Raw genomic sequence first — 21,665 nt, forward strand, 5'->3', positions numbered from 1 at the left:
ATACTTATAACCTTTTCCTTTGTTAATGGGCAAGTTCTTCTCATTGATATTTTGAAATATTAATAAACAGCTCATAACAGACTCAAATATTCCAGGGCCCCAGGGAGGCCAGAGTCTGGGTTAGAAACCACTGGAACGGATGGTTTGGTGTTCTCCACATTAGGTCAAAATCCATGTCTTCCTAACTACTTTTACTCCTTGATATCTCCTCACTTCCTTAAGATTCCAGCTTTCATCTGCTGCCCATCCACACAGTTCTGACATCCCCTGGGGACCCAGAGCTCCCAGGGTGATCAGAAGAAGCAGGGAGGATCTGTTCTCCCATTGCAGGCCCTTGGTAAATACTCAGGTGTTCCCGTCATCAGCACCACCCCTCCTGTGTCAACCAAATACCTTGCACAATCGTTCTCATGCTGCCGTCAGATCAGATTAGCCCCATGTACAGATAGAGAAATGAGAGCTTCTAAGGCTGAAAGTGCTGCACGCACCATCCCACAGCAAGAAACCTTTGTTCTGGGTTCCTGAGCCCTGTTCCTGCCCCTGACCTCCCAGCTCTCCCATGGAATAAGCTGGTCACAGGCCCCCAGGCTCCCCCAATCACCTCTGGCCCCTTGGTCTTCCAAGTCCCTCTTGGTTCACCAGCTTCCTCCTCTTTTCCTGGGTAGATGATCTGGGTGTGGACCCCGAGTTTGACCCAGCAGATGACCTGGATGGAGGCACGGACAAGCGGGGAGAGCAGGTTTGCGGCCCCTGCTTCGCTCCCTGGCCTTGCTGCTCTGCTTGCCTTGCCTGCTTCTTCCTGCCAGCCCTGCACACTCTCAGCTCTGCGGGCCCAGTACGTGGTGGGGACTCCTGGAGTCTCGGAAGTTCCTCCAAGTCCCCGGCTTGGTCCAAGCACTGCCCACAAAACCTTGAGGAAAAGACTTGTGCCCGGGCTGAAATGTCAGCTGGAACTGCTCATTCAAACATTTAATACCCCACAGGCCCAGGTTCCTCCTCTGGTGCCCTGGCCTCTCCCCTCGGGCCCTCTAGACCTCCCCAACATCCAGCAACTAAGAGGGGAGTGCTGGCTCCAGCAAGGCGCTTTCTAGATCCTGTTCCAGAATTCAGGCTGGTCAAGTGGGTTGTTAAGCCATCACCACTGGCCAGGGAGCTTTAGCCTTGAGATATTAGCCCATCCTTCATGCTGCTGTTGGGGAAGGCAGGGGGCTGTGGATCTGGCCTGGGTGGGGATATGCTTTTCTGGGGACAATTCTTCTGCCCACTGCTGCCTGAGCATCCTTCCCAGGGCTGACCCCCTCCCCCCACCCCACAGGGTCTCCTCTTGCAATGTTAAAACCTGAGGACATGGACCACACTGTGAGGCAAGACAGTTTTGTCCTGTCTGACGGTTGTTCTAGGCAGAGACCCAGGCTCCCTTTTGTTTGGGGTTGTTTTTTGGATGAAGGGACCCGACGCCGGTTAGGAGAGGCCTCACTCAATGGGGCTTTGTGTTCGCAGACTGTGGCTATGATGGGGAAAAGCTCATCCTTCTACAAGGGGCTTTGTCTTGGACTTTCTGGCACTGACTTCTGAAGCCAGTGTCCGGGGGAGGCAGTTGACAGCGGCCCAGGGCCTGGGAATCGGGCCGTTTCTCGGGTTATCTTGGGCCCGCTCTACAACCTGGGTGAGGCCAGGTAAGCGGCGAGTCAGGCAGAGGGTGCGGTTCGGCTATTGGATTTGCCGGGGCTGCTTTCATCTCAAAGCTGCACGTTCTTTGGGAACCCAGCTCCTGGCTGCTGCCCGTGGATGCCCTGGTTAAGCTGATCGGCATCTCATCGCTTTGTTCTCTGTGTTCTTATAGCCTTTGGCTGGTTTTATCGTTACGATGGCAAATTCCCAACCATTCGGAAGGTAGGCCAGGACTGAGTGCTGCTGGCCGCTGAGTTTGCTGTGGGTTTTGACCTTTCCCCTTGTTTCTTTGCCTGTTGCCTCTCAACAGTGTGACCAGCTGTTTACTGGGGTGGCTAACCCCCTCTGTGCCTCTCTGATGGCTGATGTCACAGGATAGGGCGCTGTCACAGAGGCACCGTGGGGGAAGTATGCACAGGCGGAGACCTGCCCAGGTACCATCAGGCTCTGCTGGGTCAGCACCAGGCCCGCTGGGCACGGGGCAGGGCAGAGCCATGGCAGGAATCTGCTTTGTTTCTCTGTCAAGTAGAACCAGAGGCTAAGAGCAGAAGCCAAGGTCAGACAGAGTGAAAAATCCAATTGGGTGCATGCAGGACAGGTTATGAGGCTGACTGCACCAGACACAGACTGGCTCCAGGGTGGGGATTTTTCTGCCTCAGGCTGGATTTAAAGTCTCACCAACCCTAGCTCTATCCTAGAAATTTCCCTGCATGTGCCCAGGATAATGCATTTTTCTGGCCTCTGGGGCCTTGAATTTTCTCTCTAAATCTTATTCCTGTATCTCCAGACCCCATAAAGCTCCCTTTTTTTTTTTTTCCTAAATCACTTTGGCATTTGATTATGAAAATGCTGCTGTTAATATTTGTAGATTGGACATTCAGAATGACTTGGTATTTGGAAATCAGGCATCAACATAAATCTGGGTGAACTAATTTAGGTGTTATCATTCGACTGGCTCTTTCTGGCAGGATGTCAGTTCCCTAGAAACCAAAGCACTGGCAGCTGGGTGACCTTGATGATATGTAACATCTCCCTGCCTGGAAAATGGGAATATCTGATGTGCTGGAAACAACCACCCCCTTCCTGTAACATGGTACTGTTAAGATAATAGATGTCTGTATTACCCTTGACAGGGGTAAATGTCTTTACCTAGGAGCACAGATAATGATCTGTATCTCATTGAATAAGCACAACAGAGCATCTCAGGGGATCCCTCTTTACACTGCCCCCCTCCCAGAAAGGTCTTGGTCTCATGGGCTGTCCTTTTCATCTTACAGGCTGACTCTATGGCTTATGATATTTCATTGGGTTCAATTTCTAATTCTTCTCTATATACTGTCTCTACCAGACAGGGTAACACACATGCCCACACACACAGAGGATTTTACTTGAAAAAACAATAAAAGGAGATGTACAGGTAAATTCTTTTCCAAGCACTAAACTAGGTAAATGTAAAAGAATTAGTGTCTCCTTCACACACACCTCCCATCAGAAATCGCAGCACTTGAGAATCGCTGTTGGCAAAGAGGAAAGCCTGTTTTCCTCTACCCTTTAGTCTAGTCATTCCAGAAATCGCTAGTGTTTTGGTTTTCATTTCATTTCCAAAAGAGAGAAAAATCACGTGAAGGTAGAGGCAAGAGCACACCCCTCCCTTCCATCTGCCTGTCCTCTCAGTCTGGACCAGAAGGAGTATTTGCAGTGACTTTGACTGACCACTAAAGGACAACAGAATTATGTCCCTCATACTGACTCTGAAAATCCACTGACACTTTTTTTCTAGAGTTATGTGAGATGCTTTGTCTCCAAGCAGCTAGAACCAAGTCCCCAGGTATTACAAGTGGCCTTCGATGGCCGTGGTCAGCAATGCACAAAATTCCTCTTATTTGAAAAGCTAACTATTCAGAGTCTTCCTGGGCCCTCTGGGGCTCATGGAGCCCAGGCCTATGGCCTCACAAAGTCTATTCCGGTGCCCGAAGGCTTTGTTGTTCTTACTGAGTCCTTTCCCCAGGACCGCTTGAGTAAATTATGCAGACCAACCCTACTGGTTGGAGCCTGCCGTCTGGCAAGAGAGGCAGATTCACACACAGCTAAGTAACCCATATGGAAAAGGCTACTATGAGACCAGTACGCGATGCTATGGGGCAGCTTGCCTTTCTGCTTCAGTAAGCAGGTGCTCTTTTCTTGGAAATGAGATAGAAACTGTCACATCTCCCTCCCCACCCAGGAGTCCTAGCTCTAAAATCTTAACACTGATGTTTTTTTAAAAAAAAAGACAACAACAGTAGAATGGCCATGCCTATTATGATGGTCCCTGTGGGAGGTCATGCCCTTAGTCTAGCAAGCTGCCATTGGGCAGAATGGTTCTGACTCCTCTTGGAGAGTTGTCTGAATTAATAATGTGATGATAGAGATTCATCTATCAACTGAGCCAAGAGTCTAGTGAACAAGGTAAGAAGGAACCAAGCAGGGCTCTGAAGCAGTGAAAACCATTTTCTCAAGTGGCTCATAGACTGCTCTGAGGGTGGGGCCCCCATCTGCTAGATGGGGGACCATCTCCAAAGCACCTGTGCACAGAGTTGGGGGTTGTCTTTAGGAAGGGAGACAGAATGACTCAGTCACAGGTCCATAATGATCCATCAGGCCCCTCTAGCTGTGGACAAAGTTGTGTGTCCATTGCTGGGAAACTCAATTTCTCATTCCTGGCCTTGGATGATGGGATGATTCGGGAGTTCTGAGAGCAGGCCCCACCCAGGAAGGCCTGGGAGGGTGGGGGTGAGTTCAGCGAACATGCAGGCTTCCTCCTTCCCTGGAGAGTTGATGCTGTCTCCTGGCCCCTGTCCTCCATGCTGCACGAGGGGCCGACACTCCCTCCTGCCATGCTTCCCTTGCCGCCAGCTCGTCAGGGTGCAGTGGGGAAACTGTGGGACCTGGAAGACTCTAGTCCAAATTCTGGCATCACCACTTACTAGATGTTTGACACCAGGCAAGGGATTTCACCTCCGCTTCTCGGCTCCTTCATCAAGAGAAGGGAGATAATACCTATGGATGGGATTGACCCTGGGTCTTCTGCGCTGCAGGCAGATTCTTTACCATCTGAGCCACCAGCGAAGCCCCATGGATAGGATAAGCAATGTAAACCTCTTGGTACACAGGCAGTCCATAAGTCTTAACTCTCTTCCTTCTTTACTCCTCAGCTTCCCTGCAAGCCCATGGGAGAAGCAGCTAGGAAAGCAGACTTTGTGGTCTAATTCAAACAGGAAAAAGAAGTCTGTTTGCCCTCCACTTCCCTCCCCCAATCCTCTGGAACCCTGATGGCCAGTGAAGAACACTTGGGCCATCCTTCCTACCTGCCCCTCCACACCAATTCCCAGTCATATAGTTTCTAACTAGTCCACCTAGTTCAGAAGAAACAGTGGGTTTGGACTCTGAAGGAGGAAATGGTCTGGAGTTTAAGCAGCAGGACAAAATCTGATGTCCTTGGCTCTGGGCTTCCAGGTCTGAGGCTGACACCCTTCTCCTCTAGCTCAGGATAGAGGATCTCTGTAAATGAGGTTTAGCCAGCTGTCCCAGATTTTCTCTAGATTCTACCAGGATGCATCTGTGTTGTCTGAACATCCAGATAATGGAGAAGGCCTATGCCCAGACACTGGGAAATAAATACAGTGCCTTTTTAAAATACAGCACTTGGAAGCTTACAAAATGCTTTCATAGATGTCATTTCATTGGCTCTAGATGGCAAACCTGTGGGGCAGGTATTTCCCCCATTCTGGAGGTGAGATAAACCAGGCCCAGAGAGGTTAAGGAGCCTAGCCAAGGTCACACAGCTTGTTAGTGAACTAGTAAGCCAGTTCTTCTGACCGGCATAGGAAGTGTGTCTCACTCTGCGATGGGTAGCAGCGTCCTGCCTGCTAAACCTGAAGCCCAGTGCCCAGTGCCCAGTGTGATTGAGCAGACCTAGGAGAGGGACTCATGGGAGGGAGGTGCCTGCTGTTGTCTGAATGCCCTGTTTGCTGTGCTGTGCCAGTGTCAACAATGCCTTGTAACCCTTGTCATATAAACAATGCCACATCTTCTCAGAAAGGAAAGGATAAGAAGAAAGCCAAGTATGATAGCCTTCAGGAGTTGAGAAAGAATAAGAAGGAACTGGAGTTTGAGCAGAAGCTTTACAAAGAGAAAGAGGAAATGCTGGAGAAGGAAAAGCAACTGAAGATCAACCGGCTGGCCCAGGAGGTATGACGTGTCCTGCTCTGAGGCCAGGGAGCATCCCTGGGACAGTTTGGTTGGTCCCCACCATGCTCTCAGGAAATCAGCTAGAGTAGCTGTTTCCAGATGGAGTCTGAGGATGGAGTGAGCCCAGCCCCCTCCCCAGGCTGGAGGGTGAGATCTTCCCACCTCCCCAGAGTGAGACTAGCTTCTGGCTAAGGTGTGTATGTTTGGGGAGACTGCTCAGGAGCTGGCCTCTCTGCCCAGACTGTGGGTCTCAGGTTGGTCTCCTTGCACATGGCTAGAGGTCTGTGTCTGCCCTCAACCCCCACTCCCACCAAACTGAGTGCAAGTCTAGGCCTCTCCTCCTTGGTATGGCTGTAAGGCTGGCCTCCCTGTAAGGCTGGCCTCCCTGTTCAGGGTTTGAGTCTGAGGCTAACCCTTCTGCCCAGACTGTAGATCTGAAGTTAGCCTTCTACTCACCTGTCATTAGATCTGGGTCAGTTTGAGCCCCACCTCCATCAACAACTCAGGTTATGCTTCTCTTTAAAGCTTCTGTGAATCAGAATGCCAAGCTGATTAGATTACAAAGCCAGAGAAGTCCTGGAAAATGTGAAGTGCATTAGATTTGACATTAGAACAAATTAGCTACAGAATTAAAGATAACATTGAACTTGTGCTCCTAAGGACAAGACAGCCTGGAATGAGGGGAAAAAGAAACAAGCAGTAAAGCTGGACTCTTGGAATGTGCCTACAAAAGGACCATTTTTGGAGAATCCTAAGAGCCTCAGAGTTGGTGGGAATCCTAAAGACAGCTAATCTCATGCAAGGCATAAGCCCCTTCTCGAATTTTGCCTACACCTGCTGTAAGCTAACACCCCAACACCTCTCTCCCTTATTTCCCCTCTGCTGGGGCCAGGTGGAACAAGCCTGGGGCTTTTTCTAGGTAGTTGACACATTCAGCAGTACTCTGGGTGTTTAAGAAGTGCTTCTGAACTATTGACTTGAGTGTGCTGTCCACGTGTGACTCAATGTGCTCTCCGTCCTCTCCATTTTGCGCTGGCCTTGGGTCCCAGGTATCTGAGACAGAGCGGGAAGACCTTGAGGAGTCGGAAAAGATTCAGTATTGGGTGGAAAGGCTCTGTCAGACACGCCTTGAGCAGATTTCCTCTGCTGATAATGAGATATCAGAGGTAACAGAGCCCTTCCCAGAGCGTTTCTGTCCACATAGACCCTCCTGCTGCCTTTGACACCACCCACCCTGGGGATGGCGGGAGGTGGCATGTCCCCATGCTAGGGAGGCAGCCTGGCCACTGAGAAGCTTCACCCTCCGGGGCTGCTGACCAGCCCACTCCATGCGCCCGTCTTGAGGAGGGAGATGTGTCTGTATTTCTGGGCTTATTTCCAGAGTGACCGCTAAGTCCCAGCTCATCTGAGATGATCCGTTAGGCCTGCTGTCCGGGCGTAATTATTGAGAGTGTATTTTTCCCTGTCATGTGTGTTCCAGTTTAGATGATGAATTATATGGTTGCCTTTTCATCACTCGCATGTGTTTTGGTGCCCCCTACTGGCCACCTGGTGTGGGATCCGCTGGGCACCCAGGTGGCAGAGAATTGACCACCCCTCCCGCTTCCAAGGTTCGGGTTTCAAGGGTGGTGGGTCTCCAGCAGCAAGAGAAACAGATGAGCGTTAGACGGTGTATCGTGAAGTGGGGCGCTCGCCCGTGACAGAACTTCCTTGCCACCCCCAGATGACCACAGGGCCCCCGCCTCCCCCACCCTCTGTGTCTCCCCTGGCCCCGCCCCTGAGGCGCTTCGCAGGCGGGCTGCACCTTCACACCACGGACCTGGATGACATCCCCCTGGACATGTTCTACTATCCCCCCAAGACCGCCTCTGCCTTGCCTGTGATGCCTCACCCTCCACCCTCCAACCCACCCTCCAAGGTCCCCGCGCCCCCTGTCCTGCCCTCATCAGGCCGCGTGAGTGCCTCTTCCTCGCCCTGGGTGCAGCGCACTCCACCCCCCATCCCCATCCCTCCCCCACCCTCCATTCCCACGCAAGACCTCACTCCCACCCGCCCGCTGCCCTCGGCGCTGGAAGAAGCGCTGGGCAACCACCCCTTCCGCGCTGGGGAGACAGGAGATCCAGCAGAGAACTGGGAGGCCAAGAACCACAGTGGGAAGCCTGCCAACTCTCCTGTCCCCAATCGGAGCTTCCCACCCACCCAGAAGGTACTGCCTCTGTTCTGCATGCAGTGCAGGGAAGCAGGAAGAGTGGGCCGGGCTGCTGTTTCCCACGCCCTCCTCTGCTCCTGCGCGTGCAGATGGGAGGAAACACCACCCCAGCCCCTGTTCCAGGAACTGGCTCCCCAGCCTGCAGTTGTGGACTTCCTGCGTGCGTATGGCTTCTGCTGATTTTGAAGTGCTGCATGGTATGGTGAATTGCCTGTGATACTTGGGATGAGCAAGTTGATTGTTCTCTCTGCTCCTCTTGGCTAGTACCAGCTGGTAACCTTCACTGTAGCACTTGCAAGGCTGTGTTAATGAAGAGCCAGAGCTCTATTTATATGCCAGGTAGTTGTTTCTTGATATTAGCTCAGAAAGCCTTGAATGTGGTGAATGAATCCTCTGTTTAACAGGGGAGCAGTGTTAGACTCTGTAAATGAGGTGATAACACTGTCCACTGCAGTATTAAGACATTACCATGCTATTTTCTACAACACTAGCCAACTATATTAGCTTGAAGCATAATACCCAGAAATTTCTGGCCAACTGCCAGCTATGGAAAAAAATGAAAATGGATAGTTCCTAGAAAGCTCCAAATTTGCAACTAAAAGATTAGGGACCTTTTTCTTGGATGTCAGCAGGCAGAACAGTGATCTTTCTCAAAAAGACATATTCCTCATTAATTGTTCTTTAGCCAAAGACTAAGAGGCAATCCATAGTGAAGACACAGAGCTTTGATCCCTGGGAGGGAAAAACAAAATATTTCTCTGCTCCAGTAGCTGTAAGGGAAGACTTCAGTCAGAACTACAGCTGCTCATGTTGACTAAGAGTGGGGTTTGAGGGCAGGGTAGTCAGTAGTACCTGATCAGCTATTTTTATTAACCTTTGCTGCATGGGTTTGGGTTCCTGCATGAAGTGCAGACTAAGCATCTCATTCGGGAGTGCTTGGAGGAAGGAATTTGGGAACAAAGAAAGTGCCAGATGCTGACAAGGCTGCAACTGCCAGCAGGAGCCTCTCAGAGGGACTCCCAGTGGGGTCCTGAGCCCCGAGCCCTGACGGAAGTCTGGCATTCCAAGGATGTCTTGCCCCCAGGCCCAGCCAGAGCAGGTTTGCAGAAGGCTGAGTGAGTCTGGCACAGAAGCCAACATCCTTCTTGAGAGGGGCCCCCACCAAGAGGGGCAGCAGCTTTCCCTCAAAGAATTCAACTCAGTAATCAACTGAGCACCTTCCCTGTGCTTCTGTGTCGGGGCCATGGCAGCAGGGTGCGGGGAGCAGAGCTGAAGACAGCACAGAGACAGTTGGCACAGTCCTGCTCTCCAGGACTTTGCCAGCTAAAGGATTAACAGCTGACCAGGCGGGAATCAGCTATAACAGCAGCACAGGCTAGGTGCTGTGGGAGGGATTCATTCTGATGGGAGGTTGACGGCACCTCTTTAGAGTTGAGCCTTGGGGGATAGTAATACATGTAGGATGGGAGAAGGCTATTGCAGGTGCCATGGACATAACAATGGCAAGAAGGAACTACCCAGGTTTGAATCCTGGCTCAGTCGCTGGCTCTATGACTTTGGGCATGCATTGCTTCATCTGTCTGAGCCTGGGTTTCCTCATCTATAAAATAGGAATGCTAATGACACCTACTTATTATGAGGATCAAATGAATTAATACATGAACTCATTCTAAGTTAATAATTGGAGCACATAGGAGGTGCTCAATAGATATTACCTATGATCAGTGACAGATCAGGGTACAAGAAAATTAGGGTAAAGCTGCAACCATGAGATTAGAGGTAACCTGCAGCCTTTTGAGTCAGGGTCAAGATTCAAAACCAGGTCCCACTTGCTCAGATTCCCCCAGTCATCATGAAGTTCCCACTGATAGTTCCTGATCAGAGCAGAGAGAAAATTAAAATCTCCCCCCACACACACACACAAGGAGCCTCTGAAGAATTGGACCCTAAATGTCTTAAGTGACATAAAAGCCATGAAGGTTGGGGGTTAGCTGTCTCGGTTAGCTTCATCTCTCCTGTATCAGCACTTTGGTCCGTGCATCACTGACCCTGCCCATCCTCCTCCTCCCTGCATGCTCAAGTGAGGGTCATCAGTGCTGCCGTAGGACGTGTGGACCATCACACGTCTGCACAGTCAGCCCTGCCCCCAGCAGGTCTCAGGTGGTGGAAACAAACACCCGTGTCAGCCACACAGGCACCTGCCAGAGGAAGGTTTCCAGGGCACTGTCTACCCCCTGCCCCAGGCGTCCACTTACCTACTAAGTCCTTCATTTGCTCATGTGACTTGTTTAGTGACTCCTACTCTGTGCCAGACGCTGTGCTGGGCGCTGAGAACCAGCACAAGATGGACAGCCCAGTCCTGAGTCTGGTGGGAGGACAGCCAAGTCAGCAGGAAACTCCCGCACACCAGGGCAGATGAGGGAACTGCAGGAGGGGGTGGGGAGGAAAAACTCAAGGAATGGTCCCCAAAGGTGGTGACACCCAAGCCAACATCTGGGCACGTAAAGCAGGAGGGGAGAGCATGTGCAAAACCCTCAAGGCGAGAGAGCTGAGCAGTTTGGAGGCTCAATCTAGGCAGTGTGAGGAGGGCAAGGAGTGAGGATGAGACTGCCAAGGAAGGTAGACAAGCCCCTGGGGGCTGAGCCAAGGAGCTTGGTAGTCAATGGGGACCCATGAAGGGTTCAGGGCAGGGCTGTGACCCGATTTGTCTTGCCCAAGATGATCAAGTGGGTCAGAGCCAAGCAGACATGTTGCATCAGCTCTCCTGACGCTGTGCTTACTGGTCCACCCTCCCCCCCCCCCCCCCCCCCCCCCCCCGCCTCCAGGGACTCTGTGCCCACCCAGCAGGAGCAGCAGATGCTGCGTGTGCAGTCCGGGAACTGCAGCTGCCTCCTTAGAAAGAGAAGAGGATGGATGGCACCCGTGGCCGCTGAGGGGGAGCCTCGAGAGTCTCCTCTGAGTGGCAGTGCCTGCTGGCGCCCCCACAACAGGCTCCGGCTCAAGTCCCTGATTCCTCGGAACCACCCAAATGTTTCTGTGGCCTCAGGACACACTGTGGCCGATGGACGTCTCGTCCCTCTGCTGAAGGCCACACACCTAGGACATCCCGCAGGGCGAACGGACCAAGCTGGCTCAGTGCATGGTGTGAATTTGCCTGTGTGTCAAAGTGCTGTGGTTGGCCTGGGCCACCCATCTCATGACCTCACATGGGCCTCTCTTTAAACTAACCCCTGTAGACATTCTGCCCAAGCCCACAGCCTCCACGAGGCCCTGGCGTGTCCACCATCTCCAAGCCGGTCATGGTCCACCAGGAGTCCAACTATGTCTACAGGCCACCTGTGAAATCTGAGGTCCTGGTAAGCCCCTCGAGTCCCCTGCAAGGCTGCTTCAGAGGAGTGGACATGGGCGTCTCCCCTGGCTGCTGCTGCCTCTAGAGGAAAAGTGAGGTGGGATTCAAACTCACATCAGAGTTTGTAATAACTCTCTAATAACTCTTTGTAAGGCTAATAACCTTCTCATTAGCCAGGTGGTGAATCCATGTGGGTATAGGTGAGTGTTGCCACAACCAGTGAAATTCCTGTCCCTCACTTGATCAAATGGCCTAGAGCGCCATCTCAAAGTAAAAATAATAACAGCACTGATTATTATCAGCCTCCATGTGTCAGGCTTTGTAAAGTAAAAGTGAAGTCGTTCAGTCATGTCCGACTCTTTGCGACCCCATGGATACCAGGCTCCTCTGTCCATGGGATTTTCTAGGCAAGAGTACTGGAGTACCCCATTGCCATTTCCTTCTCCAGGGAATCTTCCCGACCCAGGGATCGAACCCAGGTCTCCCGTATTGTAAACAAATGCTTTACCATCTGAGCCACCAGGGAAGTCCCAGGCTCTGTAAGGCCCCATTTAACCCTCACAATAATCCAGTGAGATGGTTCCTTTGCTACCGCTGTTCAACACTTGAAGAAACTGAGGCTTAGAGAGGTTAAGTAGGTTATCCAAGGCAGAGCCAAGTCTGACTATTTACTCCAGTCTTTCAGACTCCAAAGCCCAAGTTCTTATCTCCTTGCCATTTTGCCAAAACCAACAGTGATTCCAGTTGCTCTGGCCTGAGCCCCTAAGGCCTGTGGTGGGTCACCCTCAGATGGGGCAGTGAGCAAAGCTGGCCCGTTTCCCTTCTCCATTTCACGTCTCACTCCTCGCTGGGGCTGGAGTGTGGGGTGTGGGCCTGGGGTGGAGGGGGACGGCCTACCCACCCCCCATCACCTATGAGTGAGCCAGTTTGAACTCAGGTGCACCCCCTCCAGGGGTGCCGGCCACTGACAGGCCTCCCACCCACGGTGGGAAGAGCCGTGCTAGAGTTTATATTCCCCTCTCAAGGAAAGCCTATCCAAATGTCAGGGTGGAGCCGCTTTGATACTTATTTTGAGTTTTAGCTGTCCCCTCAGCTCCCCAAAGAGTGAAAGTTCACTCTCCCATGACAGCCTGTGGATACCTCGGCATTGCGTTTCAGGCTGATGACAAGGGGCAGTGTCTGCTCGCCTGGGACTGGGAGCTGCTGTGTCTGGGAGTGTTGAGGGCCCCCTCCACCATAAATCAGGCTGCATCTGTCTGGGGAGGGATGTTGGCCAGGCAGCCCCAGGCTGGCAAGCCCAAGGCCTGGCACCAGGGGGCAGACGAGACCTATTGGTAGAGTCCAGCATAGTTTTTGTTTTTTTTTTTTTCCCTGGCAGCCACAGGAGATGTTGAAGAGGATGGTGGTTTATCAGACAGCGTTCCGACAAGTAAAAGGATCCCCGTCGTGTGTCTGTGGTCCTTTGCACCTCCTTCTGCCCCTCCCACTGTGACCTCTCTAGGGGTGCCTGTCAGCTCCGAGGCGGCCCCAGGCACCATCTGCTGGCAGCCTGTGGCTCGGGGCTGGGGGGTTCTCATATAAGGTGGGCCCTGGGGTGCTGAGACCCCACGCCCAAGCTGAGCAAGCTGCAGGTCCCTGGGGATTCACCTCTTTTGCTGCCGTTGGTTCATAGAGGAGCAGGAAGAGGGAAGGCTCAGAGTGTCGCAGAGGCCAAGATGTCTGCTTGCTCCAGCCGTAGAGAGAAAGGGTTGCTGGAGGCGTTTCCCTGACCCTGCCCCTCCTTTCCTTCTAAAGGCAGATCACAGCTTCAACAAACCCCACTTGGCCCCAAACCAACATCAGGCACAAAGTGGGGACCAAGGACCTCTATCTGCAGGGGGCACTCCTGTGCACGGGGCCCGCAGAAGACCTTGCTGGTCCCTGAGTGGGTTCAGGCAGGCAACCATTTATCCTCCCACCTCCTGGGGCTTACATCCTCAGAGCCAGCCATTGGTTTGGCCGTCTCATTGCCGATGAAAGAGCCCAAGATGGAGATTTGCAGCTAACATCATCGTGTGTGCGTGCTCAGTCATGTCCAACTCTTTGCCACCCCATGGACTGTAGTAACCTGCCAGGCTCTGTCCATGGGATTCTCTAGGCGAGAATATTGAAGTGGGTTGCCATTTCCTCCTCCAGGGGATCCTCCCGACCCAGGGGTTGAACCCATGTCTTCTGGGTCTCCTGCATTGACAGGCAAATTCTTTACCACTGAGCCACTCGGGAAGCCCACCGACATGCTCACCAATAGCCTAATATCTGACTACAGGCTGAAACAGACTGCAGGCAGGGAGGAAACGGGAGGTATCAACTGTACAGTGAGACAGAGGGGGCCTTCTAAGGAGGCCAGGCACTGACAGGTACCCACTAGGCCGTGACAGGTACCCAAGGTGTGCTGTGCCAAGCACTGTTTGTAAATGCTTTATGTATTTAATCTTTACCAGAACCTAGGAAGTAAGCACTTATGTCATCCCCATTTGGTAGGTGCAGAAAGATTGGGAATCATGCCCTTGGTGGCACAGCCAGTGTCAGACCCCATATTTGAATTTGACCTAGGAGGTCGGGCTCCATAGTCAGGCTCCTAAATCCTCTACCACCCTCTTGATCGTGAATATCACCTCTCTGGGTCCCAGGGTCTCCAACTGTTGGATGAAGGGCTAACTCCCTCTTCAAGGACTGACGGGCGCTAGTGGCTTACAGATCTCTCATCTGAATTCACACAAGGCACAAGTCCTTGCCATCTGGCCTGTGACTGAGAGCAGATTCTCAGAGAGAGGGAAAGAGGGAGACCCATGGCCAGTTTTCCAGAAGAAACAGCCATGGGTAGGCAGAGACCTCTTAGTAGAAGAGAATTGACTCCACGTCCTGCCATTACCCTTCTTGCCCATGGATTTGCTGCACCTCTTCCTCTGTCTGCTGCCCTGACACCCACACGCCAGCCTGGGAGCGGCTTCAGAGCTGGGCCGGGCTGGAGACCCCCAGGCTATTTGGGTTGAGCCTGAGTGATGAAGGCTCATGAGGAGGCAGGGGAGGCAGATGCCCAGGGATCTGTCTGCTGGTCTCTGGCCCCTGTCTTGTGCCCTGAGATTGGTTGGTCCGTGCTGGGCATATAGGGGGCTGTGGCCGCCCATGATGCCAACCACAGGCCCCAGGGGACACGGTATGGCCCAGGTGACTATGTGCTGGGGGTGGCCCCACTCAACAAAGCGTGTATGGGCGTCTGTCACAGGGCTTCTCCTTTGTACCCACCTTGCCACGGGGACTGACTGAGGCTTTGCTGCCCCCAGGCTTGGGGTGCCCAGCCCCCTCAGTCTGTGGACCCCAGGCTCCCGCTCTCTGCCCGTGACTCCTGGAAAGACTGTGCTTTCTGACTCTGCCCTTCCTTCTCCCTTCTTGTGACTTTGTTTCTACTTCTTGGGGCGGTTGCCCCCACAGCCCCCACTAAGCCAGGTCCTGTGAGCTGAGGGTCCCCCGCCTCCTCCCTTGGCTAGAGTTCTGGGGGAGCCTTGCCTTCTACATAAGCATGACATGAAGAATGGTACCGGGCACTGGGCAAGCAGACACCCCCTTTTCCTCTGGGCGCCTGACGTCCCTTCCCCACGCCCATCATGCTGTAGCTGGTTTCCACAGGAAGGCCCCTGAGCCATCTTGTCCTTCTTTGGGGGTCAGAGCAGTGGGTGGAGAAAAACTGGGCTTCACCCCCAGAACCTGGACCTGGCTTCAGGGGGGCTTGGAGGGACTGAGAAAGGGCCTGAAAGACCTAAAGCTGTGGGCAAGGAGACCTTCAGGAAGGCTGCCCTCGATGTCAGCAGGTGCCCCTGCCAGTCACAGATGCCCACCTCTCTGGAACAGGGCTGGAGTCCTTCAGATGCTTCCCAAGCTTCCTGCTTCTCCCAGACATAGATGCTCTGGCTGTTGGGGCGACCATGCCCTATGCTGGCCACAGCTGCCTCTTCAGCCCGCCACTCTCTCCCTACCTCCCAGCCATTCCCTGTCTTCCTTCGCCCTAAGCTTGTTTCTTGCAGTGCCCCTGGAGGAGCCCGAAGCCCTAACACTCTCTCTTTGCTTCCAGGATTTCCGGAAATATGAGGAAGGCTTCGACCCCTACTCCATGGTGAGAAATGACTCTCCTCCCCTGGGGAGTAAGCCCAGGAGCAGGGGGCCGGGGGTTATGGTCTATTTGGTGGTGATGCCTTCTGGGCTCTGAGGGTCCTGGGGATGAGTTAGGGGCTATGAAGAGTGCCGAGGAGGCTCTTGCCTGTAAAGGTTTCTCTCCAACAGCATTCCGCTGTGAACTGTGTGTGCGTGTGCTTTATAACGATAGTTACACTTGCTGAGCACTAACTACGTACCAGGCACTGTGCTGGTGATACCAGGCCTGCTATCACCCAGTCCTCGCAATAATTCCAGGGACAAACCATCTCTGTGTATGGGCGTCCATGGGGCCCCCAAATGATGACTGATGGGAATGGGGCAGGCAGGGTCCCCTTGTCCATCCCTTCTCCAGGGCCCAAAGTCCCACAGATGCCTGGCTTTCCCTCCCACCCCTTCCCCCACCTGCATCCTTCACCCCTGTCTTCTTCCTCTAGTTCACCCCGGAGCAGATCATGGGGAAGGACGTCCGGCTCCTGCGCATTAAGAAGGTATGGGGCACACGGAGGTTGGGCGGGGACCACGCTTCTCTGTCCCTGTCCCCTCCCGTCTTGGTCCCTTGTTTCTCCTACTCTCAAAGTGACTCCTGGGTGACCTCTCAGATCCCCACTCTCCTCCACCCCCCTGGGGACACCCCTTCCTCTGGCGGGACCACATGCCCAGGCCCCACTTGGTGCCCACATCCCATTTTCTTGCTGATGGCACTGCCCGTCATTGTCCCCATGGCTTCTCCTGCCCTCTCTGTGGCCCCAAGAAGAGGGCCCTGGGTGCCCAGGTGCCCGCAGTCTGTTGTCTGCCTGGCTCCAAAGGCCTGTTTCCCTCTCATCAGGAGGGAGCTTTAGACCTGGCCCTGGAAGGCGGTGTGGACTCACCGATCGGGAAGGTGGTTGTCTCTGCCGTTTACGAGGGCGGAGCTGCTGAGCAGCATGGTGAGTGGGGACCAGCCGTGCTCAGGTTTGGGGGTGGTGTGATGGTTATACCGGCTCCTCCAGGAAAGCAAACAGCAGCCTGCTGGGAGCGGGCTGACAGCTCTCAGGAATGCTGTCCCCGCTGGATCTGTCCACCAGTCCCACACGTTCCCCGCAGGCACATGATGGTGTCGGGATCTACGGGCACAGAGCTACTCAGACACCACTCTGCCCACCAGGGGCTCCCTGTCTAGGGGTGGAAACATCCTCAGAATCACCAAATGCTGACTGTAACAGTGTGGTGTGCTATGGGCTGGCCGAGGACTGAGAGGGTGGAGGGAAGCTGTGGGACGCCTGAGGGCCTGACCCACTGAGGGAAAGGGGGCAGCCTGGAGGGCTCCCTGCGACAGTGATACCTGAGCTGAGCCTTTAAACGTAAGTCAATGCTTGCCTTGAGAAGCAGAGAAGGAGCTTTCCAGGCAGAGAGGACTACACAAGTAAAGGCAAGAGAGAAACCACTGAAATTTTACCTGTGCTTTTAACCATGATAAGAGCTAATATCTGTCCATAGCTAACCTTGCACCAGATGTTATTCTATACCTGCATATGGCCTGTGTCTAAGTATTTCATGTGCATTAACCTATTTAATCCATATACAACCCTGAGAGTAGATATGGTTATCACTCTCATTTCACATCCCAGGAGACTGAGGCACGGGAAGGGTTCAGGGCCCGCGGCCAGTAGCAGTGGAGGCAGCACTTGGACACAACAGTTTGCTCCTTTGCTTTACTGGCCAGCACAAGTGCCACCCTTGCTTGGGACCTTCTGCAGCAGATCTTCTTGCTTTGCCTTGATCCCCTTACCAACAAAAAACAGCCCCTGCTAATGAGTGAAGCCTCTGTGGACCCAGCACAGACTCATGCTTCAAACGATCAACCCATTCAAGTGTCCGTGTCCAAAACGCCACCACTAATGAATTCTTCTTCCAGTCCAGGCAGCCTTTCTGTACTCCTGACTCCTTGTGGAGGGATAGATGCCCTTGAAGGAGGAGTCCCTTAGCAGGCCAAAGAGGGCTTCCCTGGTGGCTCAGATGGTAAAGAATTTGCCTGCAATGCAGGAGACACAGGTTTGATCCCTGGGTAGAGAAGATCCTCTGGAGGAGGGCATGGCAACCTACTCCAGTATTCTTGCCTGGGGAATCCATGGACAGAGGAGCCCGGTGGGCTACAGTCCACGGAGTCGCAAAGAGTCGGACATGACTGAGCGATGAACACACCACACACCCTTGCAGGGAATCCCGGGGTCAGATCCCTTCTCAACAGTGCTAGGCTGGAGTCTCTCCCACAAGCTGAGGCGAGAACAGAGGGTGGTGCAGGCCTGAGGAAGGAGGCGGAGTGACGGCAAGGTGACCTGACCACGGTGGCAGCCAGGCTTCTGTGAGTTACCTGGGTGAGCCCAGCTCGGCCTTCCATGGCCTTCATGACCTCGTCCCTCACAGCCACACTCTGAGCCTTCATTTCTGCTGTAGGAGGGGTTCCTGGTCAAGCAGGCAGCTGCCGTGGCCCACCTCTGCCCACCTGGCTCACAGCCTCCTCCTCTGCCTTCCTTTCCCGCACCAGCTGAGGGAAGGGCCGATGCTCGGCCCCACCTGTCTGCTGTATCTATCAGGGAAAGAGCACCAGGATGGCCGGGTGACTTCCTGGGCCCTCCCCTCCTTACGAAGCCCCAGCCCGAGCACTGTCTTCTTGGCCCTGAGGCTCCATCTTGGGTTTGTACAAAATGAAAATGTGAGAGCTGCCTCTCCCCGGGCCCACTGCCCAGAAGAAGCTGCTGCCTACAGTTTGGTCCCACACTGCTTGGACATAAAGCAGCTGGTGTTAGTTCCCCCAGGAGCGTGTGTGTTTTAACCCACCACAGCCGCCATCTTCAGTAGCACACACCACAGGCTGGTAGGCCTTCGTGCCCACGAGGCTCCTGGGTAAACTGTGTCAACATAACACAGAATGTTCTGTGGACACCAGTACTGGGAGGAAGTCCTCAGAAAAATAAGGAGAGGTTCTGACGTTGAAGGTGTGTGGGGAAACCACGCACAATCAACTTCTTGGAGAGGAACAGTGCATGTTAGTATACTCAAACATACTCTATTAGTATATTCAAGGCTCTGACAAGTCCTGCAGCGAGTACTTCTATTTAGTTTGTAACTTCAGCTTTTCTCCAACTTATCAGATCATAGGTCCGCTTATCCAGGAACATCTTCAATCACACTCATTCATTCAAGAATTCCTATTTTGTATTAGGTATTTCATTAAGCACTGGATATGTAGTGGTGAGTCAAAAATACAGTCCCTGCCCTTATGGAGCTGACAGTCTGAAAGGAGGGATCACCAGTCAACAAAGAGATGTATGATTACAAATCGTGAAAATGCTGTACAGGAAAAGACCAGGAGAATACTATGTTATGAGAGAATAATAGGAAAGATCCACTTGAGACTGAGTGTGGGGAGTGAGTCAGAGAAGACCTCTCAAGAGCTTTATCTCAGACTTGGAACAAATGAGGAAAGAGTGAGGGCAAATGCTCCAGGTGAAACATCGTGTGAAGGCTCTGAGGCAGGAAAGAGCTCAGGCTCAGGGGCCTAAAACCATCCAGAACGGCTGATGCACAGAGGGAGGGCTCACAGAAGTAGCTTGTGTTTCTGGTTAACCTCACCGGAAATGCAGGTCAGCCTTCCTCTGCAGTCAGAGAGACTAGGCTGGGTTGGCAGTAGTTCATCACTGGTGTCCCGATTCTGCTGAGCTGGGGGGAGGGCGTGTGAAGGGGTGGGGAGGAAGTGCTGCCCTTGAGTAACCTAGTCACTTGTTTCCCCTCGTGCTCTCTGAACCTATACGAGCTTTCTGAACCCAAGAGTCAGGCCCCTTCTGCGGCCCTACAGTGACGCCCTGTTTTCCACGTACAGCCCAGTTGTATGTCAGCCTTCCTTTCCTGCAGGTGGCATTGTGAAAGGGGATGAGATCATGGCCATCAATGGCAAGATCGTGACAGACTACACCTTGGCTGAGGCTGAGGCTGCCTTGCAGAAGGCCTGGAATCAAGGGGTAAGAACAAAAATTCCCTCCCTTCTCCCTACCTGGTCTGCCTGCCTCAAACCCTGGCCTCTTCAGCCAGACCTTACAGTCAGGGTGCCCTATCCCAGGGTAGATATCCAAGGTCCAGGTAACTCTTGGGTGACACCCACATATCCTATCTGGCCAGTGGTCTTAATCTGACAAAACAGAATTCAGAAAGTCAGTTTCTGACCTTGAGCACAAAAACCAAGTGACATAAATAGACTTCACAAGACCAGATGTGGCAACCCACCCAAGAAAAAGACTTGAAAGTCTTCACTAAGTTCATGCCAAACAGGAATCAAAAGAGTGCTTGGGGCTACTAGAAAGCATTAACAGAAGTAGAGGGCCCAGAATGGAGGAGGGGCTGGTGGTAGTCTGCTCCGGCTCATTAGATACCCACCTGGGTCAGGACTGCCATGTAAGGTCTCCCAGGCTGTGCACTGCACAATCAGAGGGGGTGCTCTCCTACAGACTACCATGTGAATGGTGCCCGCTCATGTTGTGCAATGCACAACCTGTGCAACTGTATGCAGGCAGCCGAGCCTGAAATATTAAGTTCAGTGCCGAGGATGCTGACCAGATGGGCCTGGGACCCACATGAAGGGATGTGGAGAAGAGAAGACTTACGGGTAACATGATGACTGTCTTTGATTATCTGAAGTGCTGCATTAGTGTAGAAGGAACAGAGTGTTTTCTGTGATTTTGAGGGCAAAACTGGATTGGATGGAGGGAGGTCCTGGGGAGAGATTTCAGTTCAATATCAGGAACAATTGCATGGTAGAGGGGCCTAATGATATTCCACAAAATTTGTGTTGGATATACCCAAGCCAAGAATGGACAATGAGGAACAAGCTAAGGATGGCGGTGATGCCATTGAGGGAATTTAAATGTTAGGAGCAGAAAGAGCCTGAAGTTCCCTAATTGGCTGTGCATCAGGATGACCTAAGGAGTTTGTTGAAAATGCTGTTTCCCAGGACCTAACCTCAGATTTCTAGGGACCAAGTCCATGAATCTAGAATTTGAAGAAATTTCCTGAGTGATTCTGAGGTTTTTGCCTGACTGTGGTCCACAGATCACCATTTGGAATATGCTATCATTCAAGGACCTGGCAACTCTGGTCTCTGTGGTTCTGAAACCTCAGAGACTGGAAGCTTCCCCAGACTGAAGGATTGCACTGTGAGAGTCCTCCCCACCAGAAGGACCTCCAGCCCCACCTGGGCCCACCTTCCCATGGGAAGAAGACCCCAGCTGGCTGGTCCTGGGCCATGGTGCCCAGGCATGGGAACGGAGTGGCAGGGGCAGACACGCCACGACCACTGAGCATGCCCAAGTCACACAGCTTCCCCCCACAGGACTGGATCGACCTTGTCATCGCCGTCTGTCCCCCCAAGGAGTATGACGATGAGCTGTAAGTGTGTGCAGGCGCCTGGCCCTCTCTGTCGTCTTCCTCCTCCTCCTCCAGAATCTTGGCCACTTTCTCTCACCCCAGCCCCAGCCCTCTTCCAGCTTGAAGGAACAGCCCAAGCACACAACATCTAGTAGTAACTGATCCTAGAAAGCTCCCCGTCTAGGGCAAGCCCAGAACAAAGTCACAGTCCTCAAGTATTGCCAAAGCTGTCTCCAAGTCCGTCTTGTCCAAATTCTTCTTTCCATGTGGAAAACAGGCCAAGTAAACAACGAAGTAGGGACAAAGCCTCAGATTTCTGATTCTCCAGACAGCCCTTCATCTCTGGCCCCATCACCAGCTAGTTTAAAGACTTCTGTGTCTTTTGTTCTCTGGCGGGGCTTCCTGATCCTTAGCTACTTTGCCTCATGTAGCCAGGACTGTAGGCTTTGGCCCCACCCTGCAGGTTTTCCTTGGTCCAGGGTTTGTCTTTCTCTGTGTGTGTCTCATTCCAGTCTCTGTGTACATATCTCTGTCTCATTCTGTCTTTCCTCCCCCTCCCTCTCACTCCCCCATCCTTCCTGTCCATCTCTCTCCCATCCACTCCTCTCCCCTGCATCC

The 21,665-nt window shown here is 52.9% G+C and overlaps 1 protein-coding gene across 2 annotated transcripts in view; it reads left to right on the forward strand.

Moving 5' to 3' along the window:
* USH1C (USH1 protein network component harmonin) overlaps nt 1–21,665 on the forward strand; it is a 49,552-nt gene that overhangs the window by 25,760 nt on the left and 2,127 nt on the right. The window contains exons 15-26 of one of the 2 annotated variants that reach the window (XM_043901834.1): nt 1,844–1,893; nt 5,749–5,901; nt 6,951–7,067; nt 7,625–8,107; nt 11,347–11,466; nt 12,838–12,888; nt 15,568–15,609; nt 16,085–16,138; nt 16,477–16,576; nt 19,542–19,648; nt 20,115–20,117; nt 21,013–21,068. In XM_043901834.1, the coding sequence (XP_043757769.1) occupies nt 1,844–1,893; nt 5,749–5,901; nt 6,951–7,067; nt 7,625–8,107; nt 11,347–11,466; nt 12,838–12,888; nt 15,568–15,609; nt 16,085–16,138; nt 16,477–16,576; nt 19,542–19,648; nt 20,115–20,117; nt 21,013–21,068 (1,336 nt within the window). Of the gene's footprint in view, nt 1–665; nt 740–1,843; nt 1,894–5,748; nt 5,902–6,950; nt 7,068–7,624; nt 8,108–11,346; nt 11,467–12,837; nt 12,889–15,567; nt 15,610–16,084; nt 16,139–16,476; nt 16,577–19,541; nt 19,649–20,114; nt 20,118–21,012; nt 21,069–21,665 lie in introns of both variants that reach the window. The other variant, XM_043901825.1, reaches the window with a different exon arrangement.

The sequence above is a fragment of the Cervus elaphus genome, chromosome 1, assembly GCF_910594005.1.
Source record: "Cervus elaphus chromosome 1, mCerEla1.1, whole genome shotgun sequence".
Taxonomy (NCBI): domain Eukaryota; kingdom Metazoa; phylum Chordata; class Mammalia; order Artiodactyla; family Cervidae; genus Cervus; species Cervus elaphus.